The sequence below is a fragment of the Planococcus citri genome, chromosome 2, assembly GCF_950023065.1.
Source record: "Planococcus citri chromosome 2, ihPlaCitr1.1, whole genome shotgun sequence".
Taxonomy (NCBI): Eukaryota; Metazoa; Arthropoda; class Insecta; order Hemiptera; family Pseudococcidae; genus Planococcus; species Planococcus citri.
Genome location: NC_088678.1, coordinates 71,935,647 through 71,963,477, shown reverse-complemented (window position 1 = coordinate 71,963,477; position 27,831 = coordinate 71,935,647). Strand labels below are relative to the sequence as shown.

General features: G+C 32.9%; 1 protein-coding gene and 2 long non-coding RNA genes across 3 annotated transcripts; 1 reads left to right on the top strand and 2 right to left on the bottom strand.

Moving 5' to 3' along the window:
* Nucleotides 1-5,070: 5,070 nt before the first annotated feature.
* Nucleotides 5,071-7,222, bottom strand: LOC135834363 (uncharacterized). The gene is made up of 2 exons (XR_010556655.1): nt 5,456-7,222; nt 5,071-5,379 (listed from the first exon to the last, which is right to left on the bottom strand). It is a non-coding gene; the product is annotated as an uncharacterized LOC135834363 (long non-coding RNA).
* An 852-nt stretch (nt 7,223-8,074) lies between these two features.
* On the bottom strand, nt 8,075-11,542 carry LOC135834362 (uncharacterized). Its single transcript, XR_010556654.1, has 4 exons — nt 11,233-11,542; nt 8,847-9,005; nt 8,590-8,766; nt 8,075-8,503 (listed from the first exon to the last, which is right to left on the bottom strand). It is a non-coding gene; the product is annotated as an uncharacterized LOC135834362 (long non-coding RNA).
* Nucleotides 11,543-18,333: 6,791 nt separating this feature from the next.
* Nucleotides 18,334-25,583, top strand: LOC135837577 (actin, muscle). Its single transcript, XM_065352902.1, has 5 exons — nt 18,334-18,488; nt 18,613-18,766; nt 24,273-24,759; nt 24,839-25,132; nt 25,231-25,583. The coding sequence occupies exons 2-5, from the start codon at nt 18,641-18,643 to the stop codon at nt 25,452-25,454; spliced, it is 1,131 nt and encodes a 376-aa protein (XP_065208974.1). The 5' UTR covers nt 18,334-18,488; nt 18,613-18,640; the 3' UTR covers nt 25,455-25,583.
* The last annotated feature ends 2,248 nt before the right edge of the window (nt 25,584-27,831 follow it).

The window sequence follows — 27,831 nt, the reverse complement described above, 5'->3', positions numbered from 1 at the left end:
GTACCTCTCATTTTGATTTTTCATGCCTAAAAATCCAACTTTTTGCAGAAAACTTATTCAAATTATTGAAAAATTATGCCAAAAAAACTGAACATGCAATTATTCGATGTGCAATTATTTGTCAAAATAATCGATTAATTCATCCTCGATTATCAGGAAAAAAATAATCGCATTTACATTACATTTCACCTCGATTAATCGATTATTTTCATAATCGATTATAATCGGATACAACACTAATCCCAAACTAAAGACTCAATCTTCAGGGAGGGAGATGGAGAAAAAATAAAATTTTTCAGGGAGGGAGATGAAAAAAAAAATTAAATTTTTCAACTTTGTCGAATGAAGCATCAAAATACCTAAATGTTTTTCAACCTTCTAAATTGAAATCCATTTTAGAATTAATTATTTAATTCAGGTTCCTATTTGGCGAAAAATTCAACAGCAAAATGTTAAAAGATGTTTTCGTAGCTAAACTATTCCAAATGGTAACATGCATCACAAAAATGCCAGCGAAAAAGCGAAATGCTGAAGTAAATTAATACCTGAAATAGCGTTTTCGCTTTTCACTGTTGAAAATGCCAGCGGTTTTGCTTTTCGCCCACAAAAATGCTCTGTGATAAAAACTGTCAGTAGCGGTTTTGCTATCGGCTGTCATTTCCGCCATGTGAAAAGAACTCCAGATAGCGATTTTAATGGCAAAAAGTGAATTTGCCAGCGACTTTTTAGGACTTTCTAGCTATCTGCCAGCGGATTCGCTAGCGGATTGCGTTTTTCGTTGTTAATTGGGAGGTTGTTGTTGCTAGAGGTAGTCTCCAGGTAGTAGCTCGGATCATCAAGAGGAGCCAGTCCCTGAGGACAGATGAGAAGGCGAAGACAACACCAGGGGTATTCTGCGCATCCACATCATGCAAGGTGGTAACATGTTGCTGTTCAATGGACTCAGAATTGATAAACATGGCCAAAGCAGAATTCTCCAGTTGGTGGAACGACAGGGAGGAAAGGCCAGCGGAAGGCCAAACCTCTACATAAATACAGATTATGAACAAGAATGCATAAGAGCTGCAGAACACTAACAACTCGCTCGTTCCAGCCCCATGGAGGTGCAATAGCATACCAGCGCCTAAAAACTGGCAAATTTGGCTGAAGGAGTAAACCTCTCAACAGAAAATCATAGTGGAAGGCAATGGTAAACCAACACTGTTGCATCTCCCTAGAATTATATGGACATCAATTTAGTAATGGCCCTACCCTAAGTCTCTGTTAGGCTGATCCTCATCCGCCAAGGCAGCTGGATAGAGTGCAAAGAATGTGCGGAGTTAAAACAAGGCGGAACAACATCAATGTCACAACTGGGAATGTGAAAACTTCGTACAAAATTGGAAAACTCGTAATGTGGTTATGGAAGCCTGGAGATTACAAATCGACGTAGATATCAGGAATAAGCGAGACCTGATGGACTGGAAATGGTAGAAACTGGGTAGATAAAGATGATGAAATGATCTATGCTGGATAAGACACACGCAAACTAAGTGTGGGTATATTAATACCTACCAGAATCAGCGATAATATCAGTGCCATAATTCCAAAATCAGAGAGGATAATATTCGTGAGATTGGAGGTCAAGCCGAAACCAATTGCTGTGATAAGAAATTAAATCACGGATTGGAATGGCAAAAAGCGCCTCTAGCCAATGTGCTGGGAAATCGATGAGTCTATAGCTCTGAGAAAGAGAATAATGGGATGCTACATAGGTATGGACTGTTCTGAAGTACTCCTGCAAAACATAGACCATGAGCGCAGAATGTGAGAAGAAAGTACCTGCTTTTGAGATGTGGTGCTATCAAAGGCTACTACGGATCTCATTGAAGGACTTCATTACCTACCAGGAAATATTAGCAAGAATAGGAGGGGAGCGGAAAGTCGTAATAGAAGATAAAAAGAATAGAAAGCTAAAGTCGTATTTAGCTCATAAAATAAGAGAAAACAGTATTTTCATGCCAGTGGTACAGCGGAAAATTTGAGGAAAGAACGACAAGAGGGAGGAAACGATCGCAGATGTTAACAACAAATTCACTGGCCAACTCTCCCTGTAAGACCCTGAAAGAAACTATCAGATAGGCTAGAAACCGGCTAATTTATGTAGATGAATGTATACGCTATCTCCTGTAAATGAGTGCGACCACGACGATGACGATGACGAATCAAATCAAAACTTGAAGTTTTCCATTTGAATTTTGTAAAATCCACTTTTTCATCAATAATGCTGTAGAATTTCGAATTTTACGTGATTAAGTACCTATAATCTGAGTGAAAGAGAACCATCAGAAATATTTCTGTATTTGGTGTCAATAAAATTGAAAAGGTCAAAGGTACATCTACAGGTAGGTAAAGGTACTCGTAGATACTGAATAACTTAAGAAATGAGAAAACACTCTATTATAGCTTACAATTGAATAAATATTCAACTATTTTCATGTTCTTTGATTAATGCTCTTTGGCGGAATTTCCTCGATTCCGAGTCCTATTTCGTTTCACGAATGAATGAACACCTACCTCAGTCCAAATCGTGGCGGCCTTTTTTTTATGTGAATAAAAATACGTGACTTCCGCTCGATAATAGTAATTTATTGCGTCTGGGTAAAAAGCTATTGCCGCATTCCCATCCGTGTTCCAACCTGTACATTCATATACGTTCTGAAAGAAATTAATTAAAACATTATTTAAAATGTTATTTATCATTTTTTTTTTTTTTGAATTTCAGTTTCACCAAAAATCAGCCGATTTAGCACCTTTGAGCACCTCCCTCTTGATCATGACAGCAAATAACATAACCTATATCACGTCCGAATGTACAATACTCACTTATAGTAAATTGGTTCTACTGAGCGGTTTAATTTTTGAAAAAATTCGTTTTCTGACAATTGTTTATTCGCGATTAGGTATTTCGCAATTATTTAGCAAATACATATGTATATTGAAAGACACATTCCTGAAACTTGGGAAATATTTTGGAACACAGTGGTGCCAATTTTTCGGCCATTTAAAAGAAATTGAAAAAAATATGGCAGTCAAAAATACCCTTTTTTCATTTTTTGACATTTGCAGTAATGATCAGAAAATTAGCACCACCACATTCAAAAATATTATCCCAGTTTCAGAAATTAAGTACGTATGTATTTCGATGTTTTGGCCATTTTTTTCTAAAGCAGGTTGAGTTGGAGCGAAAAAAACCACAATTTTTCGAAAATGCCTCTTCTTTGTAGCACCTTTGAAGCTGAAAATTTATTTGAGTGACTTTGAACTAAAAATGAAGGTCACCTCTGAATTTAATCCTAATCTCTTCAACATCCACCCTGGTGTAAGTACATAAGTCTAGATATGTACTTACATATTCAAGTGTAAACTACTTAAAAATATTTCATGTGAACCACCCTCACCCTAATTGTTCTGTTGCCCAGTGTACTGTATAATGCACGCGTAATTTAAATTGAAAAAAGTATATCCATTCGAACTTAAGTATATACCTACTTTCCTAATTAGAGGGAAACTATTCAATGGCGGTTTGAAGCCTTTCGTCATCGGTTTCCACATTCTCATATTGTAAAAATTTTTCAAACTGCTACTCGTGGGGAGAGTCCAGTTCTGACAATATTCGCAATCTGTTTTCTCATAAGCGCATCTGTAGAGCGTAGCATGAGCCTGGTGATAGATATGAAAACGGTTATTACATAGGTAATCGTTACTTCAAGTTGATTTTATATCGAATTGCTTCGAAAATTGAATTTTTTTCCTAACACTCTTCAAATCCATATCCTTTGTGACGTTCAATTTCATGGCTACTCTATGCTCCATGTCTTTGCGATAAATGGTGGAATTCAAAATTTTGACATCGTCCGATATAATGGTAAAGTTTCGTACTCTAACGACGTACACAATTGTTTGTGAATTCTACGAAAATGATTCGTATTGAGGTATTATTTATTTTTAAAACGAATTTTTAGAACTGTATAAAAATAAAAATAAAATATAAAATCGTTCTTACCATACAGGAGATTAGTACTATTCCAACACAGATGGAAAATATGTAGGCTTTCATATTTGCGATTGACGAACTCTGAATTTTACAACTATGCACTTACTTGCACTTACTGTACATATAAGTACATATCTATCTAGGTACGTACATGAATTGCATTGGTAATTGGATATTTTCGTAACAAATGATGAATTTCACACCGTATTTTTTTGAAGGTTATAATTAAAGCACATTCTCGTATAGGTAGATATATTTAGATAGGTAGATATTTGATATTTTTCTGAAGATAAGTACATAATAATTATACGAATAATTGCAGAGCTTATTACGATAGCAGCCTCTATTCAAAAATTTTTAGCGTTATGCTATCATAACTGATACATCATTAACATTAATAGCATTCTACTGCCACTCTGTAGGAATGTTCCTGGAGGCAGGACATCATAGTACGAGTCTGCACTAGTGATGTTAAGATGGGTACGATCACAAAATCTAACTTGTGATTTTCAACATGAAAAGTTGTCCAACAAACAAAAAAAAAAGACGTGAAAAAACAGGACAAAAGCAGGACAATTTCTCGTAATTTATTTAAAAGGAAAGGGGGAGAGGTTCAATATTATTACTATCAATTTTTTTCATTAGGTAATTTAGAAAATAATTCAATTTTATTTTCAATCCGAGATTTTTAAATGTTTAAGTCTTCTCCCCACATCTATCGATCATCACTCAAGAAAAATTGTTTATGAATTAAAATTTCCTAAATGAGAGAAGAATAAGTGGGATTGTGTTTCCAATCAACTTAGAATAATTTATGGTGAAATTAAAATTTTTCTAATTTTGTAACCTCTAAATTACGTTAACGTTTGAGTACTTCCCCATTTTTTCATTCTCTCTTGTGTTGAAATGTTCAAAATGACTCGAAATGGTATAATTTAGAGGGAAAAGTGGTTTAAGAATTTTTTTCGTTGAATTTTTTTTTTGAACCTCGTATTTTCATCAGTGCAAATGACACTAGCAATAAAAAGCATTCATTTAATTTAATTTTTAATGTCAAATTTGTAAACATCAAGAGCTATAGAAAACTTTTTGTGTAAAATTAGTTCATTTGAAAAGTCATTCTAGGTAATCTATGATTCCACTGTTGGAGAATTCCCACGAGTACGAGTTCTATCTCTTTTGACGAATGAGTGAATAGATGTTTCGGTCCATATAATAACAGCTCTTTCATCATTGAAATTGACTAGTACAATTTCTACTTGAAAATAATAATTGATTGCCTCTGGATAAAATAAGAGAACAGCTGTCGCATCGAAGCTCGCGTCTTTAGTTTCGTAAATTCCCTGTAAGATAAAAAAATTGAGTTAGGTATGTGAAAATATTTTCAATTTCAGTTTAAGTAAATAATCTCATACTTACTTTTCGAAGAATTGGAAAATCTACCGGCGGCTTTATACTTTCAATTGCCGGAGACCAAAGACGATTTTTCATGCGAACAAATGTTTTTATTTTTCTATTAAATGTCCATTTCTGGAAATACTCGCACGCTGATTTCTCATAAACGCATCTGAAAAGTGTGACTTGAAGCTGTAAGAAAATGTTGAAAGTAGCCCATTGGGTCTCATTTTTCCTTTTAATTAAGGAGTTTATTTGGTAGGTAACATATTAAGTAAACCTTTAAGTATAGGTACCTACTCACAGATTTAACTTTTACATCTTTTGTAATGTTGGCTTTTATTGCCAAGCAGTGATCCAGATCTTTGCGATGTATGGTCACATTCATTAAATAAATATCACCCGTATCTGATGTAATGCTAAGATTACGAAACCTATTTGCATATTGAATCGATTGGGAATTCTGTTAGGTACAATATATGGGCTCATTTGTATGAAATTTTATTTCAAATCAAGGTGCATAATTATTAATGAAGCTCGAATCTTACCGCACAACTTATGAAAACTGCAAAAAAATAAATTAATACGTTGGCATTCATTTTTGACACTCTCATCGATATTTACACTTCAGATTTACATCATTGCAAAATAATTCAACTGAGAAATAGGTATATCAATTTCGAAAGTCCCAAGTTTCAAAAACCAAGCACTTGAGTTATTTGATGTCTTGTCGTTCACGTATTGTTTTAATACTGATTAAATACCTATCTACCCTAAGGCAATGGATCAAGATGAAATAAAAAATTGTTTCGTTAATTAGCACCATAGTGCTAATCATTTCGGCATAAATTGCACAATTTTTTTATAATTGAAGTGTTGAAATTGCAACATTATTTCACACTTGAAAGTCATAATAATTTTGCAAACGGAAGTGAGTAAAATTTTTCAATAAAATTTCGCTCAGATTATGTCCTCTGATAATGAACATTTTTTCGTATCGCCGTTTTAATAATAATGTAATTTTACCAACGCGAATGATTTTTTAGTTCCGATGAAATTTGGAGTTTTGGAAATTTTAAACTAGCAATAAAAAAAATTGGTATGAGGGTATGGAAGTGTGAACTCTTAGTCTCAGAGAAGGGTCTGGAGCTCAAAATTAAAAAAAATACAATGTGAGAATTGACGAATTTTAGGTCATTAAAGGCACTGATTGTAATTCTGAAATTCGTTTGGTTCAAAAATCAAAATCCAGTCTCCCCAAACTGGTCAAAATATAGACATATGGGTCGACAATTTTGAAGAATTTTAAGTTCAGACTAGGGCGATGATTTTAGCAATTTATTATAGAACTTCGCAGAAAATTCAAATATTTCAACAAAAAATTTGTTTGAGCATTTTTGAAGAAGTTTTAGTCCAAAATTGGGTCATGACTTTTAGGATTTTTGGAATATTGGCATGCAACCTATAAAACCAGATTAAAATTTCATGGGAAATTCTAAATATTTCCAGAAAAATGCTTTTACAGAATTTTTGGAGACTTTTGAGCCTAGATTTCCATTTTAGGAAAATCAATTTCGATTTCGAGGTCAAGTAGACGTCAGAATAGTTGACCAAAAAATACCAAAACCAAATCACCCATCATAGTAATTCACGAGGAATGGCCATTAACTTACTAAAAGTACATACAAAAAGGTACCCATGATTTTCTAAAAACAACAAGTTTCTTACTTATCACAAATTAACAGAAACTACAAAAAATTTATCAAACATCAAAATTTACCAAAAATTAGCAGTAGGTATGTAATTTACCAAGAATTACCAGAATGTAATTTACCAAGAATTACCAGAATGTAATTTACTAAAAATTACCAGTATGTAATTTACCAAAAATTATCAGTACTTATGTAATTTACCAAAAATTGCCAGTATGTAATTTACCAAAAATTACCAGTATGTAATTTACTAAATATTACCGGTATGTAATTTACCAAAAATTACCTGTATATGTAATTTACCAAAAATTATCAGTATGTACTTTACCAAAAATTACCAGTAATTTACCAAAAATTTCAAGTAACTTACCAAAAATTTCAAGTAACTTACTAAAAATTACTGGTATGTAATTTACCAAAATTACCATAATTTACCAAAGTTACCATAATTTACCAAAATTACCGTAATTTACCAAAATTACCGTAATTTACCAAAATTACCATAATTTACCAAAATTACCGTAATTTACCAAAATTACCGTAATTTACCAAAATTACCGTAATTTACCAAAATTACCATAATTTACCAAAAATAACTTGCAACTTTCCAAAAATTACTAGGTAGGTAATAATTTACCAGAAGAAAATCTGCAATTCTCCAGAAGTTACTGGTAATTTATCAAAAGTTACTGATACTTCATCAAAAATTACTGGTAAAATTGACCAGAAATCACCACCAAATCCATAAAAAATTATCTGCTTCACATATCTTTCGGGGCGAATTCACATACCGGCAATACGCGTATAGACAACTGTCTTGGGAGCAGATTTTAGGTGGGTTGGCAATTTTTAAGCTCATTTTAAAAAATATAATTGACTTGCTAAAAGAATTAAAATTCCAATGTTTGCAACCATTAAAGAATCCTTGATGAAGATTTTCGTGGCCAATAATTAAATAGTTCCTCCCTTATTTCAACTTTCTTGTTTACAGATTTCTATTTCATGGAATATTTGAACATCGAGTACAAAAAAGTGATTCATGTGTAGCATGTTTTAATTTGTTGGTCAATATTACATACGTACTTAAGTAATATTTGGACATGCGTCTGTGCTACCTTGCTACCTGCTATACGTTCGCCTGTGCTACCTTCTACGTTCGTCTTGGATTATTCTTACGATCTCTTTTTCCATTCCCTTCCGTATAAGGAAAAACAGTACCTTCAAAACGAAATACTAAGGCCTTCTTATTATTATTATCATTAAGTGTGATCTTCAATCGCCAAAAATAATTGATGAACTGCGGATATTGAGACACGAGTTTTTTTGAATCAAGATATGCACCAGGTGTACAATAAAAATTCTGTAAAATAATCACAAAATGTATGAGTACTATCCTTAACATCGCTTCAGGGGAAAATATGGGAGATTCGGTCAATTTTTAGTTACCTTTTTTATCACGGGTAAATCCGAAAATCTCGGCGTTATGCTTTCGAATAAAGGAGTCCACACTTGATTTTTCATGTAAAGAATGCTCTTCAAATGAGACGTCAACGTCCAGTTGTGAAATATTTCACAATCTGTTGCGGATTTTTCAAATGGGCAGCGACGCACAATTGCATTACCCTACAGTATATTATTCGCTAAAATGGGTATCAATTTTTTTCTTAAAACAGAATTTTAACAGCTAATATCTCACTACTAACGTTTTTAATGTGGATATCGCTGGTAAGATTTACACAACCAGCGAGTCTGTGATCTTTGTTATATTGAATTATCGTCAAATTGTATAAAATTAAGTTTCTTGTTTCACTTTCGTAGCTGAAATTTTTGATTCTGAATGCATACTGGATGTTTTCAGGATCCTGAAACATCATTCGAATGCAAATACTCGAACGAAAAATTCATTATTATGTAAGGTAAAGTGGGGTAATTCCGATATGGGGTAATTCCGATAGCAAGCCCTAGCTTTGTTGCAAAACACATTTTGGCACAAATGATGAAGAAAGTAGGTAATTTTAGGGCTAACCTACACCCATTAATGATCAGATGGTCCATCTGCTCCGTTTTGTCAAGTCTGTGCAGTGTTCAAAATCTGAATGCCCAAAACCTTTGCTGCAAAAAACAGTGCATTTTTGAAACTCGTTTTTACTGTTCAAAACTTGTCGAAAAATTCTGTTTAGAAGTTGAAATTTGATGGATACGTGCTAAAGTGTCAGTACCTCTTTTGATTTTGCTTTTTTAATTATTTGTTTAGTGGTGTTGAATTATTAAACATGTCGATCATTTTTCATGCTGCGGGGTAATTCCGATAGCCCTAGCAAAATTGCCCTGTAATGTTTTTTTCTCAGTTTTGGTGTAGTATTGTTTCGGGGTGTCGAAATTATCAGCGAAAATCCTCAAAAGGGGACTTTTTTCTCTAGTTGGTCTAGTTTTCAAAAATTATGCCTCAAAAATGCATATTTGTGAAAAATTTTCAATTTTTGTTCTAATGATTCAATTTACATGAAATAAAAACCTAAGTATGCAATAAATGGTATATTTCAACATTACTGGCTCGGAATTACCCCAGGAGATTTCCTTTCCTTATAAAACTCATTATCGGAATTACCCCAAAAATGGGGTAATTCCGATCACTCGACCTTCCAAAATGTTTTTTCAAATATATGTATGAAGCCTCCGCACAAATCACTCTTCAATATAGTCAACGTGTAGCTGAAGGACGTAGGAATAAAGTTGTTTCATCATTTTTGCCCCAAAATGTACAGGAAATCCAAAAAATGAGAAATTGCTAAAATTTTGAATTTTGCCATCGGAATTACCCCACTTTACCTTACCTATACCTACCTACCTATTAGTCCGGCATATGACACTAGAAATTATTCCACACCTCCCCCTTACCGTTCCATTGGTGCAACTTTTTTCTCGAAGAGGAGTCTTAAGGAACATTTTATAAGCAACTTGTCAAACAGAAAGTTGGCCCTATATTAACAAAATGGCAGCCATTTTCTTATTGCTGGAGCCTGCAGTAGATTTTTTGAAATTTGAAATTTCCACAAAATTTCATCAAAAGCAGTTGGAAAGCCAAAAATTCATTTTAAAAAACTAATTTAATACACTATGAAGTTGACTGCAGGTGGATTTTAAGTGGTTTTGGAGCCTCCAGCGAATTTTTGGAAACTGCTGGAGCCTCCAGCAGATTTTCAATGCTCGAAGTTTGCATACTTAACACTTTACCGAACAGAGTTTAAAAGATATTTCAAGTTTCGTAAATGTACTGGAGGCTCCAGTAGTTTCCGAAAATTTGCTGGAGGCTCCTAAACGACTTGAAATCCACCTGCAATCGACTTTATAGCGTATTGGAATTAGTTTGCAGAGTAAATTTTGGATTTCCAACTTCATTTGATGACATTTTGTCTTTTAAAAATCTGCTGGAGGCTCCAGAACTGCTCAAAATGGTTTGAAACCGTTTCCAATCGATTTGGCTGGTCGAAAATTGAGTGCATACCAAATTTCAGCTTTCTAGGTCAATTTGGTAAACTTTTTATTTTTTTTCTCATTTTTGGCCTGAACTCGATCTTCAAAAATTCACCAAAAATCAAAAAAGACACTTCAGCACTAAAAATTTTGACTCGTGATATGTTGGAAAGCAAAATCTTCAATTTCGGCTGACCTGTCAATCAAAATAGTCGCCATTTTGTTAATAGGGCCAACTTTTTTTGGCAAGTTGGCTTTTAAAATTTTCCTTTAGGGTGTTCCTCTTAAGGAAAAAGTTGTCCTAGAAGATCAGAGAGGGGGTTGCCGGACCATAATTATGTTATTGTAAGATTAGGTAGGTAGGTACTATTCTTACCACTGATAACACGAATAAAGCGCTTATAAAAATAACTGCACACGTTTTCATTTTTAAAACTATTTCATTAAACTTTCGAGATTTTGAAAAAAAAAATTAAAAAATGATTCGGATTGAATTTTACTCGTGTAGATCTGATCATTCCTATGTTGTAAACGGGCAAAAATAATTAGCCGAGAAGCGGAGATTATACGAAGTGTAAATTATGGGTTTCGTAATGATGACAAAAAATCAACTACCTGTTTTTCACACCAAATTATCACTCTTTACTATTTTCAGTAGGTATATCTATCAGTTGATGCAGTGTACGTATACTTTAACAAGTATATCACTAACCAGTACCTAATGTCATTTTAAGGCTATGCTTGAATTTTTTTTATACTAAAACACGCCTACTGTTTATAATTATCAGATTCCTGACACGAGTATTCACGTGTGTCTGGCTCGCACAACATCGATGCAATACCAAATATAACTACTTAGAGAGGAGTACAGCACACATTTGAGTGAAAAAAAAATTAACGAACGCGAACGTACACACAGTATTTTACAAACAGTGCAAATTTGGCGTACACTGCGTTCATTTCTTGGCTTTTAGTCAAATTAGAGTGATGGGAAGGTATGAGACATACGCATCGATTCATTTACGGTATGCTTCATATATCTACTCTTCCGTTTACTAATCCCAAATATAGATTTATTACTTTTATTTATTTTTGCTCGTCTTGTCAATACCAACGCGGTATGTTCCAAGAAGTGCATTTTTTTTTCTCCCTAATGTACGTACAAAGACTCCTCTCACAGTACCTATGCAAACTCGTCGTCCATCGTTGTAATACCTATACGAGTATACAAGAAAATGTGTCATAAAAAACGCCTCTCGGATCTCGGTCTTGGTGTCGTGGTGATTAATCATGTGAAATGGGTCTTGTGATTTTCATAACGGGTTCCAAATGGTGTGGAATAAGCTTACCTATTTGTAATTTGTACCTACAACGAGTTGAGTAGATGGGGAATTTGATAGGAATGAATTTAGATCTTGGAAAGACTCAGTGTTGTTCATCAGGGCTGATTGCAAAAAAATATGATGGAGAATTTTGACCAAATCAAGTGGAAACCTTCATTTTGAGTTGTAAGCCACTGAGAAAAAAATTTGGCTCCAAAGGTGACCCTGGAGAGAAGATATGAGTCTTCAAAGAAGAGACATTTTTTAAAAATCATGATTTTTTTTCGCTCTCACATCTACCCAACCTGTTTTGGGAGAAAAGGAGAAATAGGCCAGATCTAAAAGGTAGTATTTGAGAATCTGCATTGACCCAGCCTATTAGTATCAAAATCCAAGACCACTTTAAGGGTTCTATTGAGCGGATGAAAATTTGCAAATCACTTATTTTTGGGTGAATTCGTGTTTCGAAAATTTTTTCTTCTCAAATATTCCGCATTAATCAAACCCACACATGGAAAGATCATTTCTGAAACTGGGGATTTTTTTTGAAAAATTGCCTCCAGTAAAGCTTTTTATGTTGATCAACATACATATTAAAAAATTGGAGTGATGCTGTTTTTTTTCATGGCTAGAGACAAAAGCTTTCTACACAGTGCAGGAATTTCTTGAACTTTGTTAACACTAAGGTTATAAGTTTAAGATGCATATGAGTACTTTAGAGTCAAACCCAGAATTCTCCACTTTTCATCATTTTGAGAAAAACGCAAAAAACTGATGAAAGGTGGGAATCAGTAGTAGCAGGTTTCTGATCTCGCCTATACATAGTGCTTCGGGTAACAATCGAATTGACAAAAAAAAATTTTTTTTCAAGTCTTTACATAGCAGTAATTCACGATACCATTTTGGAGAATTCTGGTTTTGACTCCAAGTCTGTAAAAAATATCGAAAATACACGAAAATGCATGATAAAATGAGGGATAATTCTAGATTCAAGTCTGTTGAAAGTATCTCAAGGTTGTTTATAGTCGACTAGAATTTAAAAAAAAATTTTTTGAAGTATTTTTTTCAAAGTTTGACTTGAACCCGGGACTTTGGACCCCCTAACCATCATGGTATTGAATGGGGTAAAATGTTGAATGGCAATTGATGCGTACCTACTAACTGTACCCAAAACGACCATAATCTCATTTTTGAAAATTTTGGACATTTTTCGGAATTTGACTCTGACCCGGTACTTTGGACCCTCCTGACTACGTCATTGTGTCAGATAGGTAAAAACGGAGAATGGCAATCGATGCGTACCTACTAACTGTACCCAAAACGATCATAACCTCATTTTTGAAAAATTTGGAGAATTCTGGGTTTGACTCTAAGGTACTCATATGTGTACCTACCCACATTAACTTGTACAACGCCGAAAGGTGACAACGTACGCAATAAATAAATTGAAATTGAAATTGATTTTTGATTTTAAAAATCCCAAAACTCACGAGAAAATGTAATTTTTTTTTCTTGAAACTTTGAAATTGCGCCATCATTTTGAAAGGAGTATGAGTGACTAAGATCAGATGAGAGCAATGAGCAGCTACCCACGTGTTCTAAAAGGAGAATATTAATTAGTGGTACCTATTTTTCAACTTTGCAGCTTCATTCATAAGTTCTTGAAAGTGTACAGTTTTTTTCAATTTATGAAAAAAATAAATAAAACAAACGTTAATATTCAAAATTCCGATGAAAAAGGCACAAATGGCTATTTTAGTTCAACCTGAGAACCATCAGAAATAATTTTGTCTTGATCTTTCACCAATAGGTACCTACTTTGATGAAAATCTTTTTCAAGCATTTTTGAAGAATTTCAATTTCAGAATTAATTTTTTTGATTTTTGATAATGGTACTCATAATTGATGTACTTGTGGCACCATTTTATATACTTTACACACGTTCAGGCACCAAAATTTACGTTGTGGCACCACCAAATGGTGCCATAACGTATTTTATTTAAAATCGTGTGGAATGTCATCAGGGCACTGCCAGGGGTCGTTAGGCAAATTTTTGTAATGGTGCCACAACGACATTTAAAAGTCCCTTTTAACATACTGGTAAAATTATATAGTCAACAGACGTTGTGGCACCATTTTTAGGTCTCATTGGTTTTCGATGTATTCTTTTGTAAAAATTTGTTGTAAAATGTTTCGATTAGATGGTGCTGTTGCTTATACCCTTAATCATCACTCTATACTCATATAATATAGAAGCACCAGTTGGTTTTTATTAATGAATAAACCGTTGTCAGAAAAACGCTCGCGTAAATGACTAAGTTTTCTTCACTTGCTACCTGGTGCCACAACGACGTTCAACTGAATGGTGCCATAACGTTACAAAAGTAGATATTTATATATGTGACACATATTAAAATGAATTAGAAGTTTGCAAAAAATGTGAATCTTTTCAACAAATTTGATTTTTGAACATTCTTGAGGAATTTTGAACCCAAAATTAGGTCATGATTTTTAAATACGATTTATCAAAATTTTGATTAAAGTTTCAGTAGAAAGTCAAAAATTTCCATCAAAATTTTTTAGAGCAATTTAAAGAATTTATTTGTAGCTCAGAAATTGTGTCATGATTTTTGGAATTCTTGAGTTTTGAAAAAGGTATGAAGTGACTTATTACCTAAATTGGGTAACAATTTTGCGGAAAATTCACATTTTTCAACAAAATGGCTTTTTGAGCAGTCTTAAACAGTCTGAGGCCAAAATTCAGTCATAATTTTCGAGATTTTTTAAAACTTACCTATATCATGAGAAGTTATCAAAATTGGTTAAAATTTCATCAGAAAATTAAAAGTTTCCTTCGAACTTTTTTTGAGCACTTTCCAAAACCTTTCAGTCCAAAATTGAGTCATGATTTTCGGTATCTTTGAAAAAGCTATCATGTGACCTATTAAATTGGGTTAAAATTCTGAGATTAATTCAAATTTTTCAACGAAAATGATTTTGGAGCAATCGTAAAGAATCATGAGGCCAAAAATGAGTCATGGTTTTCAAGATTTTTGAAAGAAATGTCACATGAGACCTACCAAAATTATTCAAAATTTTGCCAAAAAATCAAATTTTTCCATGAAAACTTTTCGAGCACTTTTGAAGAACTTCAAGTCCAAAATTGAGTCATGATTTACGGCATTTCTGAAAAGGGTGTAATGCGACCTATCAAAATTATTTAAAATTTGGTCAAAAAATTAAAACTTTCCATCAAAACTTGTTTTAGCACTTTCGAAAAACTTTTAATTCGAAAATTGAGTCATGCTTTTTGGAATTTTTGAAATTGGTTCTGCAAGAAATTCAAATTTTTCAACAATCAACTGATCTGAGCAGTTTTAAAGAATTCGAGGCCAAAATTGAGTCATGATTTTCTTGATTTTCGAAAACGGTTTCATGCAACGTATAAAAATAAGTTGACATTTCAGCAAAAATTCAAAGTTTTACATTACAATATTTTTTGGATACTTTTGAAGAAATTTTATAGTCCAATGTTGAGTCATGATTTTTGGAATTTTCGAAAAAGCCATCAACCATCATGTGACCTATTAAATTGGCTTAAAATTCTGCGAGAAATTCAAATTTTCCATTGAAAATGATTTTTGGGCACTTTCAAAGAATTCAGAGAGCAAAATGTAGCCATGATTTTCAGAATTTCTGAAAAGGGTATCATACAACCCATCAAAATTGGTTAAAATTTCGACCAAAAAGTCAAAACTGTGCATAAAAACGTTGCTTGAGCACTTTCGAAGAGTTTTGAGCCCAAAATTGGATCACGATTTTCGAATTTTTTGAAAAATCATCATACGACTTACCAAATTCAGTATTTTTCAAGAAATTCAATATTTCAACGAAATGTTTTTCGATCATAAAAAATTTTGAGCCCAAAAATGAACTGATTTTCGAGAGGAAATTTCTCAAAAATGCTCAAAAAAGTGTTGATGAACATTTCTTTGAGAACCCTCAAAGATGATTACTCAATTTGTGCTCAAAATTTTTCAGAAGTGCTGAAAAAACATTTTTGTGGAAATATTTGAATTCATCACGAAATTTTAATCCATTTTGATAGGTCGTTTAGCACTTTTTCGAGAATCCCAAAAAATCATATCTAACCCAATTTTGGGCTCTAAATTCTCCAAGAAATTTAATGAGCATTTTTATCGGAATATTTTCAGTAAGTTTTTGTGTTTGATGAAAACATTGAAGGTGTCGAATCAAAAAAAAGAGTGGTTCATATTCGTATTGAGTGCTTCTAAAAACCTAAAAAAAAAAACTATATTATGTGACAATGACTTTTTCAATTTTCAAAATTTTTTTAGCACCAGTGGGATGCGTTTGAATGGGTCCAATCGAAAAAAAAATGGATATTCGTATTCAACGCTTTCAAATGCGACATTTTCCAACATCTTGATCAAAAATTTTTCAGCTACTTACAAGCTCTTTCATCACGAAAATCGTAGTTGTAAATATCATCATTATTTTGTTTTTTAATTTTTCAAATTTTTCAAACTGTTAAACCGAAGCTTCTCAATTTTTTTTAGGAGAACATTGAGCTTTCTTTTTTTTAAAAAACTTATTTTTGAATTTTTAAAAATTTTAGGCATATATTTTTGAAATGATTCTCGATTTTCTCCAACTTTCAGCAGTTCCAAGCAATTATAGTGTGAATTTGGGCATTACGACCATAAATTTCAATTGCTAAAAAAATACCCCCCTCCCCCGCCTGTAACAAGTATTTCGAGGAGCCAGTGATAGCAATTCACTTTCGTTTTCAATAAATACGTAAGTCTATAAAAAAAATAACGTATTAAAATTAAAGCACTTAAACCTACTAAAACTGGGCTAATTTAACACGAAATGACCTATTGACAGGGATTAGTCCTCGCCCTACATTCCAAGTTAGATTTCCAAGCTAAGAGATGTATTTCAAAATCACGTCATTGGGTAAAATTCAAGTTCAACTTGATGAAAATACATGTGTATTAGGAGGGATTGCGAGGTTCCGAAGAGACGACATTGACATTAATAATGAGAAATACGCTGATAATAATACTTTTGCGCAGAATATTTCTTTTCACTAATGAAATGAAGTCAATTAAAATTACCTCGTAGGAAAATTTACAATGAGTAACTTTCTTAAAAATGTACCTACCGAAGAACTCGTTAGATAGCCTACAATATCGAGTATCTTAAAGCCAACAAATTTTGTTAAAAACCATCCTTTCTCAAAGACCCCTCATATAGCTGGACTTTCTCTCTTTGGAATAGGTAGGTATAGCGATAAAATCCATTGTTAAAGATCGTGTAAAGGCGATCCTGACCCCGTTGACATTTCAAAATCACCTTTTACTCGATGTAGTGAGCATACATAAACCCAATATGAAAACCCATAACAACAAAGATATGATATTTCGAGAAATTTGATACGCTTCGTGATCATACGTATTACCTATCTAGACCCACATACACAAATATTTTCAGTAGGTTGTACCTATCTTCGATTAAAATGTCTATCCATCCATCTGGAATATCTACCTACCTACTTATACTTGTACATTTACCTACACTTAGGTACCTACATTTAAATTTATTTTACTCCAAAAAGGGTGGTTATTTATAATCTTAAAAACGTTCGATTGCCAAATGAAAGAGAAACGAGCTACGACAGTGTAAAATTTTATCATCATTTAATGCATCCAGTGTAGTAATTTGTGAGCTAGTTGTGAAATTAGGTGTATGCCTGCGACAATAACACTGATAATGAGCCATGCTCACTCGAGTTTTTAGTACTTCTACTTACACAAGACATACGACTTACGAGACGCTGAGATAAAAACTATCTGATAATTTATACCATCGTTAAAAAAATATACCAAAAAGATAAGCTCGATTACTCAACTAGAGTAAGCAGCATAAATACGAAAATAAATCCTACGAGAGTAGGTAAATCCACACTCCACAGCGAAAAAATTCCATTGATCGATCCACAAAGTTCAGTCGACCGAAAGCTGAAAAAGTATCTAAAAAACAGATCCGTATTCGAACGAAATCTTCCTCTTATATACATATTCAGTATTCACCTCGGCGAGAAAGAAAGGCCATTAACATTTTATTAATTTTCAACCTAGGGAGTGGATTTTTGGCGGCAAATTGAAGTGCAAGGGACCAAGAGGTAGACGTCAAGGGGGGAGTAAAGCTCGTGGCGAATTTTTCGGCGAAGAGAGCTCTCCGCTCTCGAAGCATATGCGATGTGCGGCTGCGGCACGTACTAGCCATATATGGAGTCTACGGTACACACACAGGCTGCTAGAGAGCGATATGACGTCACCAGCCGTCAGAGCCAAAAATGTCTACAGTCAGAATGAGTACAGATGGCTACCCATGTAAGGAGGGTTATATTTTTGGGTACAGCTGCACCGCATTAGTGATAAAGTCAGCTCTCGGCACTCGACATTTCTCAATTGTTGCTTGCTCTTCGGCGCAAACGGATTTGTTGGTTTGTTTTTTTAGGTGAGTGTTCGCGAAGTGTACTTTATGTATTATAATTTTTAATTGTGTTAATACTACCAACTTGTGCTCGAAAGTTCAATTTTTTTAATTTCGGTTTTTTCTTTTTCTGTTTTCTCTCGTCCAGGTCGTAAAGTAACTCGAAAAAAGTCAAAATGTGTGACGATGATGTAGCAGCTTTAGTCGTAGACAATGGATCCGGTATGTGCAAAGCCGGTTTCGCCGGTGATGACGCACCCCGTGCTGTATTCCCGTCCATCGTCGGTAGACCCCGTCATCAGGTAAGAAACCAGTTTTTTGAATTATTTTTTTGGACTTAAATTAACTTGGAGGGGGTTTGGATATTTGAAAGTTCGGTTTAGAAAGCTTAAATTTCGGATGTTTGACTTTAAATGAATGATTTTTGTGCTTTGAAGTTATTTTTTTAATTTAAATGGATATTTGTTTAATTTGAAGTCAATTTTTGGCGTAAAAAGAACAAAATTAAGAAGCAAAATCGACTAGATGAATTTTTTCTGTGAAGATTATTTTTCGAATAAAATATTTCATTAAAATTTACCTAAGTATTTTAGATTTTGCATAATTAAAAAAAAAAGAGAGAGTTTCATGAAGAGTTTTATTTTAAACATAAAATAGCAAATAATATGATTTGGAATAACTTGATTAATTTGCTAATTTGATTAATTAATCCTTTTGGGGATGAAAAAAATCAATTTATTTCAAGTGATTAAATTTTTATTTTAATTGAAAGAGTTCAAAGAGTCTAATTTGACATCAAACTTCCAACTTTTCCATTCTATAGTCTTGATTTTTTTTTTTTTTTTAATTTGGAACTTTAAATATTTATCTAAACCTCCTCCAAATAGAATTATTTTATTAAACTCATCTAGATGAGTACAAGTAAATTGTGTATTATTTTTAAATTATTTTTATTCTAAACTTCCCAACTCAAATTCTCATCCATCGTAAATCATTCTCAATTACTTACTTATCAATTAAAAAAAAAAAAAACAAAAAAAAACTACATACATAGAAAATTTATTCCAACAAACATCTAAATTAAATCCTAAATCTTTGGAAATGAAACATTTGTAAGTATACGATTCAATTGGCCCAAAACTTCGAACCATCTTTGGTAAAATGATTATTATTACATACAAACTTACAAACGATACAATTTGTAAATACTCGTACTTTCGAAACATCGTTGTTGGGGTCTGTTCGGCGGTTTACATGACGAAACTTTATAAATAGCCGAACCTCGAAATAGAAACGAAGCGATCGAATAGATAGGTAGGCCTCTTGCTGTAATGATGATGAAGCATCGTCATCGAAAACTTGGCAACGATCGCAACCTCCTTTGAAATGATCCTAATTCGTTCCAATTTTATTCCCATCCCCCACGTTGCTTGTCCCATATACTTATTACCGCGGTGGTTTTGTTTATCCGCGTATATTTATTTCGTGAATTTCGATATAGTTAGCTCCTTTTTTGCCTATACTTACGATTTTGTGTAAGGTGGAGTGAACGAAGCAGGGGGGATACACTTTCGTTGTATAGTGGAATAATTTATGTATTTTTCGATTGGTTTATTTTATTAATTGGGGGTCTTTTTTATTCGCGTGTTTGGAAAATTATTCGGTTTGAGTTTACCTTATTTTTTCCTCTTGTTTTGGCTGAATTGATTTACTGGAATTTTATCGTGGTTTTTTGTTCTTTTTCGATTCTAAAAGGAAAGAATTAATTTTTAAATATCTTTTGGTGAATTTTGATGCTTTCTGTTTTGCTCACTTATGCACTGCAGAGGTCAATTATTTTTTTTGGAAAAGGTGAGGGGGGTACTTTTTGGAAAATGAACTTAATCCAATCATATTATCTAGTTTACATTGTCCATTGATGACTTTTTTTCCAATTTGAAAAATGATTTGTCCTAATTTTTTGTTTTATTCATTTGAAAATGAAATGAAATATTTTGAAACATTTTTTTTTAGATCATTAGTGCATTTCAGAGGTTGATTCTGGCTGTGGTTAGAGGAGGGAGAGGGGGTAAACTTCAAAAATTTGACAAATGATTTGTTCTGGAGTTTTTTTTTTTTTTTTTTGATGAAAACCAGAGTTTTTTCTGGCAATAAATATTTCATCAGTTTGAAAATGAAATTTTCTTCTTTTGATAAAAAGTTTTCTTGAGGTATATAATTGGAATTTTATTTTTCCAAAAGTTGAATAAATGAAAAATAAATTTTTTTCAAGAAATGGGAGGGGGAATAACTCAAATTTTACAAACCATTTGTACCTGATTTGAATTTTCGACCAACACAATAGAAAAATTATTCATTTTACTCCGTATACTTTCAAAGAGCCTGAAATTTTACAAATTTACTCTTGGGGGGGGGGATGTTTTAGTGATTTTTTATGATTTTCATTCAATTTGACTATCTAATCCTATCTCCTCTCCCTCCCCTTCAAAAAATTTTGAAAGTGAACGGCTTACGTTCAAAAAAATTGAGCTAAATTGAACCAATTCGAGTTATTTGTGAGTATCACTTTTATTGGAAAAACAAAAAACTCACTTTTTGGAATATGAAGTATTCAGAAAAGAAAAGAGAAAAGAAAGACAGAGAATTTCAGCGAGTTTTTCGAATAATTAGCCAACGTAGATAAATTTTTCGAATAAATGTTTAAAAATATTGTAAGAAATTGTAGAAGAAGACAAGAAGGATGTACATAGAATTTAAAACTGATTTTGAAACTAGTATTTTATTGCTTTTTGTTTTCACTTTATCAGGATATAACATTTTTCTATTTCCAAAAGCTTCTTTTTTTGACATTTTTTATTTTCATTTTGGGTTTGAAATTTTAAAATCAAATCAAAAGTTTTCATTTGGGGTCACTTCAGTATTGGATGACATTTTTCTGAAGATTTAAAAGTTTTTCTCCTGCAAAATTTTAAAGATTTTGAAAGCAATAATTTCGATTAATTTGGAGTTATTCTCAATTATCAAAAATTCGAAGGTTTGGTCAATAAATGTTTTATAATTTTCCTTACAAATAGCTCAAAAAAAGGGCCCAGGTAGGCGAATTTTAAAGATAAAACAACCATCGTCATTTTTGTGTCATATTCCTCCAGAGATGAGTTGGAGGAAAAGGAGTGGGGCTTGGAGGGGGTCATGTAATTTTTACTCGTATTAGGTATAGCAATTTCATTTTTTTGTAAAATAGTCAAAATTTGAACGTTTATATTTCAAGACTGCTTTAACTGAACTTGGGAGAAATTCATTTAAGTAGAGCTGTAAAGAGAATAAAATACTAATTGGAAATAAATAATTAAAATATAGAAAAGCTCAAAGTTGAATTTTCACTGTGAATGCTCAGATTTCGAGAAAAGTATATCCTAAAATTGTAAGATAGGTACCTCGTTTAAAATTTTGAAAAAAAAGGCACTGATTAACTTCTCTCAACTTTTTTTTGAGCCACTAATTTTCAAAATGGAATCCTTGCACACTTCAGGGTCACAAAAGTCACCAATTTTGGTCAACAAAAATCTTAAAAATAAAGTTTCATATCGTGTATTACTGATTCGGAGTTGTTGAGTTCGAATATTGGCTTCAATTTTCGATCCAACCTCCTTAAACCCCTTCTCGTAGCCTATAAAAGTGGCAAAAATTCGAAATAAATTCGAAAAAGATTTATGAAAGCGTCATTTGATGGATTTTGTCGATTTTTACTAATTTGAAAAAGATTTTCTTACAATTTTTCTCATTTAGGTATCTCATTTTCTAAAGTTGTTAATTGGATAAATTGTCTCGAAGAAAAAAATCCTAAAAAGTTTGAACCTTAAGCTACCTATTGAGATACAAATCAAGTCAAGTCAAAGTGGAAACTCCCAAATTCGAAAAAAAAAATAAAATAAAAAAATGTACAAAAAAATTGTTTACAAAAATTCTCAACTTCTGAGACATAATTGTTCTGAACAACCCTTTTTTTCGATAAAGTGCCTCTCAGTTTCCCGAGTAATATTTCTATTCCTTGTATAAGGCCTTCGAGTTGAAAAAAAATAAAATAGGTAGGTATAGAGAAAAGTTGATATGTAATTTCAATTTCTACGCCAGAATTTCTTTGAATAACATTCCCATCCTCCCCCCTTCCGATTCCTAAAAATGTCTCTAGTGGAGAAAAAATGAAATGGAAAATTGGATGCAGAATTATTTGCTATCATACAAAACTTTTCCAATAAAAATTTCAGAAAATCTCTTTTATCAAATTTTTTTCAATTTTATCTGAACTTTCGAAGGCAGTTCTTTTTAAAAATAATTAGGAGGGATTTTATCGCAGAAATTTGAAATTGAAAAAAAAAAACAATTCAATGCATGGAGGGGAGAGGAGACTTCGTACCAATGGGGTGTATTTGGGAGACAAAATGGTGGAGGGAATTCTTAAAAAGGGGATTTATTTTCAAAAGAATTCTGACGCAGAAGTTGAGAATTTTTAAAAAATATGTTCTTATAGCATTTTTTTGAAGTATTTTCCAAATTTTGAGAGCCTTGTCCAGGATGGCAAACATTTTTTTGCCAAACTGAGAATTTTTTTTTTTGAAAATGGTGGCTAAATTTCAAAGAATTCTGATGCAGAAATTAAGAACTTATAAAAAAATCATTAGGTACAATGTACATATTTTAAGTTTTTTTCTGAACTAAGGGAGATAAATTGGGTAGGTACTTACTTACTCAAGGGAAAATCAAAACACTGGGAACCATTTTCTTATAAAATAAAAAAATTCGGGGGGGGGGTTGTAGCATGAAATTAGGACCATCACTCTGAATTATCCTCTTTTTTCACCCTTCAAAGAAAAAACAAAATTACAAAATCCAGTTAGATTGCCAAAAAAAATGTCTTTCATTTTGCAATATCTTTCATAATTCTTTGTAAGAAGTCATTCATCAGAAATTGCTCTGGTAAAGATGTGTTCAGGCATTTTTATTCAACTGCTTCGTACTTTTAAAATTATTTCCAAAAGGTCATATGGGATTTAAAATTGTTCAAAATGCTTCTTAATCTTCGATAAAAAACTAGAAAAAATTTCGAACTGGTCTTTTTTTGATAAAATATTCAAATTAAAGACATTTTAAAAAAGTATGTACGATTTTCCTGCGAGTTTTCTGCAAAAAATTCGAAAATCATCTAACTAGATATTGATTAGTTCTCCTTCCCCACCTCCAATCCTCTTCCTCGTTCATCGAAGCTCTAAAAATGTTTAAATACGATATTAAAATAATATCGAAATCGTTTTCGAAGGCTGAAAAATCCTTCACGAAAGGCTAATCTATTGGTATTATTTTTTTCTGTGACGGTTTTTTTGGTATCTATCTTTTAATGAAAAACTTTAAATTTGAATACATGCATTTTGTAAAAATTTCAATGCAAATTATTCTCTACTTCGATGTGAAATCATCAAAAACTTCTTCAGAACGTATAAATGCCCAAGAAGTTGTCTGATTTTGTCTTTCAAACAGCCAATCTCGTTATCTAAATGGGTGTTAATAAAATTGCCTAATCGCTCGCCGCAAATACAATATTCAAAATCAATAAAATCGATCAATTTTGCCTTAAGTGAAGTTAGTTAGGCAACCAGGTCAACGTTGAAAATGATCAAATGCCTATTTTGAACTCTTAGGTACCATTTTATCAATAATTTATATTCTCTAATTTATTAGAATAATGTACATATGTACTACACCGTTTTATCTGACTGATATTATAATCCTGACAATTTTTCCATCTGCTTCCAGGGTGTCATGGTCGGTATGGGCCAAAAAGACAGCTACGTCGGTGACGAAGCCCAAAGCAAAAGAGGTATCCTCACCTTGAAATACCCCATCGAACACGGTATCATCACCAACTGGGATGATATGGAAAAAATCTGGCATCACACTTTCTACAACGAACTCCGTGTCGCTCCCGAAGAACACCCCATCTTATTGACCGAAGCCCCATTGAACCCAAAGGCCAATCGTGAGAAGATGACCCAAATCATGTTCGAAACTTTCAACACACCCGCCATGTACGTCGCCATCCAAGCCGTACTTTCCTTATACGCTTCCGGTCGTACCACCGGTATCGTTTTGGACTCCGGAGATGGTGTATCTCACACCGTACCCATCTACGAAGGTTACGCTTTACCTCATGCTATCCTCCGTTTGGACTTGGCTGGACGTGATTTAACCGACTACTTGATGAAAATCTTAACCGAACGTGGTTACAGTTTCACCACCACTGGTACGTTTCCCTAAATTTGAACACAAACCATTCTGTTGTGTGAGACTGGAAAATTAATCCAAGTTTTGTAAAATTACAGCTGAAAGAGAAATCGTACGTGATATCAAGGAAAAATTGTGCTACGTCGCTTTGGACTTCGAACAAGAAATGGCCACCGCTGCTGCTTCCACCTCATTGGAAAAATCCTACGAATTACCCGACGGTCAAGTCATCACCATTGGTAATGAAAGATTCCGTTGCCCCGAAGCCTTATTCCAACCTTCCTTCTTGGGTATGGAATCTTGCGGTATTCACGAAACCGTCTACAATTCCATCATGAAATGCGACGTAGATATCAGAAAGGACTTATACGCCAACACTGTACTCTCCGGAGGTAATTATCAATACCCACCTGGCTCACTACACATAATCACTCCCTTCGTCTTAAATATCAACGATTTTAATTAATTTTATTTAATTTTCAATCCACAGGTACCACCATGTACCCAGGTATCGCCGACAGAATGCAAAAAGAAATCACCGCCTTGGCCCCATCCACCATCAAGATCAAAATCATCGCCCCACCCGAACGTAAATACTCCGTATGGATCGGTGGTTCCATCTTGGCTTCATTGTCCACTTTCCAACAAATGTGGATCTCCAAACAAGAATACGACGAATCAGGTCCCGGAATCGTCCACCGCAAATGTTTCTAATTTATTCATCATCGTCGAATCGCGATTTTTATCACGCTGTATTTATTTTATTATCTTTAAAACTGCCGAATGTAAATTTTTATTTTAAATTGTACATCTTCGATTGACCAACAAAGGAATTTAAACGTTTGGGTGAATTTTTTTTTCTTCTGAGATCCCATATAAGATTGAAAAGGGGTGCGAAAAACACGACGTAACGATTGAGAAAACCGATTACTAAGTATGTGATAACCAATCGCGAAAAACGAGTATTTGTTCGAACAGTATGAGATTTCTTTTCTGTTTCGTGGATTTTTTTTTTCTATCTTCGAATACCTATACTCGTTTTTCTATGTAATTTATTATTTATTTAATGCCTTTATTAGCTTAAAAACAATAAATTATTATTTATAATATTCGGTGGTGTTTTGATTTACGAGACACGAGTAAAATTCATCGTATTCAGAGTTGAATTCATGTGAAAGAAAATCGTGATTTTAAAGATTAAAAATCAACAATGACGACTGAAAATGTACTCGTAATTCCGAGAAATTCTGAATGTTTACTAAATTATAGAACGAAAAAATTCATTAAAAATAACGCTCGATCGAAATTGATAAGGTGGAGTACTTTCTAAAATTAGCTTTGGCTCGTAAAATTACTCGAATGAGCTGAAAAATTCGTTTAATTAAATTAAAAAATTCTCGAACGTGAATTTTCTGGTTATTTTGAGAAAAATTATCATCTGATAGGCGATGTGTGGGTATAAAATAACCTATTTTAATCTCAGATTATCTGCCACGTTCCCAATGTACGAGGTAGGAGGTATAATAGTATAGGTATGTTTAGAATGATTCGACCAATTTCTACGATGAGTTGAACGAAAGCATTTTATTTATTCAGGGCAAAACTCTGCCCTGGTTGACATAAATTTTGCACTGGTTTAGAAAATCATAGTTTATGCCCTCCCCCTTATAAAAAAAAGTAAGTACCAGTAGGTAAAATTAATTTAAAAAAAAAAAAAAAATGTTTAAAACTAAGATCTAGCTGAAAAAATTTGAATTTTTGAAATTTGCCAATCTGATCGAATTGGTTTTTGCATGAAATTTCAATTACACAAATTCACAGCTTTTGAGAACGAAAACATACCCTCAGTCAACGTGATTTGTTCATTTTTCCCAAAAATATGTGTAGTTAAGTAGGTATCTAGGTAATAACAAGCTTACCTATGGAAAAGTTATTAGGTAAATTCGAAATGCTTATTTAAAAACGGGACTTCTTCAATTAATTTTGAATATTAAACATCAGTACAATTAAAAGTTCATTTTTTTAGTCCACCAAGAAATCAGGACCCAACCTTTATCTTTTCCTATATCCCCAAAAAATTGTAAAAAAAAACTCAAAAAAACTTGAAAAAATTATTTTAATCAATATTATTTTTAAAAGCCCGAAACGATGAGAAAGGTTACGTTTGGTCAAAACATTTTTTTCCTGATCTTTCGACAAAATTGTACTTACTTCAAGCATTTTTGAAAAATTTTGAGCCCCCCAACCGGGTTAATATGATTTTTGAGATTTCGGAAAAAATTGTCATGCGACGAATCAAAATAGGTTGAAATTTCGCGAGGAATTCAAATATTTCGATGAAAATGTATTTTGAGCATTTTTCAAAAATTTTGAGCTTTAAAACCGTGGGTCCATGATTTTTGAGATTTCTGAAAATGTATCGTGCGACCTATTAAAATATGTTGAAATTTTGCGAGAAATTTAAATATTTCGATAAAAATGTGTTTTAAGCATTTTTTTTTAAAATTTTGAACCCCAAAGCTGGGTCATGGTTTTTGGTATTTCTGAAAAGGTGTCTTGTGACCTATCAAAATAAGTTAAAATTTCGCGAGGAATTCAAATATTTCGACAAAAAAGTGTTTTGAGCATTTTAAAAAAATTTTGAGCCTCAAAACTGGGTCATGGTTTTTGGTATTTCTGAAAAGGTGTCGTGTGACCTATTAAAATAGGTTGAAATTTCGCGAGAAATTCACATATTTCGACAAAAATGTGTTTTGAGCATTTTTCAAAAATTTTGAGCCCCAAAACAGGGTCATGGTTTTTGGTATTTCTGAAAAGGTGTCGTGTGACCTATCAAAATAAGTTAAAATTTCGCGAGAAATTCGAATATTTCGACAAAAATGTGTTTTGAGCATTTTTCAAAAATTTTGAGCCTCAAAACTGGGTCATGGTTTTTGGTATTTCTGAAAAGGTGTCGTGTGACCTTTCAAAATGAGTTAAAATTTCTTGAGGAATTCAAATATTTTGACGAAAAGGTATTTTGAGTATTTTGGGGAAAATTTTGCATCTCAAAATCAGCTTATAATTTTTGGTATTTTAAAAAAAAACCATG

Excerpts from the sequence above, each read along its gene's own strand:
- LOC135837577 (XM_065352902.1), top strand. The coding sequence starts at position 18,641 with ATGTGTGACGATGATGTAGCAGCTTTAGTCGTAGACAATGGATCCGGT. Across the intron at positions 18,767-24,272 it reads TCGGTAGACCCCGTCATCAG|GGTGTCATGGTCGGTATGGG; the intron begins GTAAGAAACCAG and ends ATCTGCTTCCAG. Across the intron at positions 25,133-25,230 it reads CAACACTGTACTCTCCGGAG|GTACCACCATGTACCCAGGT; the intron begins GTAATTATCAAT and ends TTCAATCCACAG.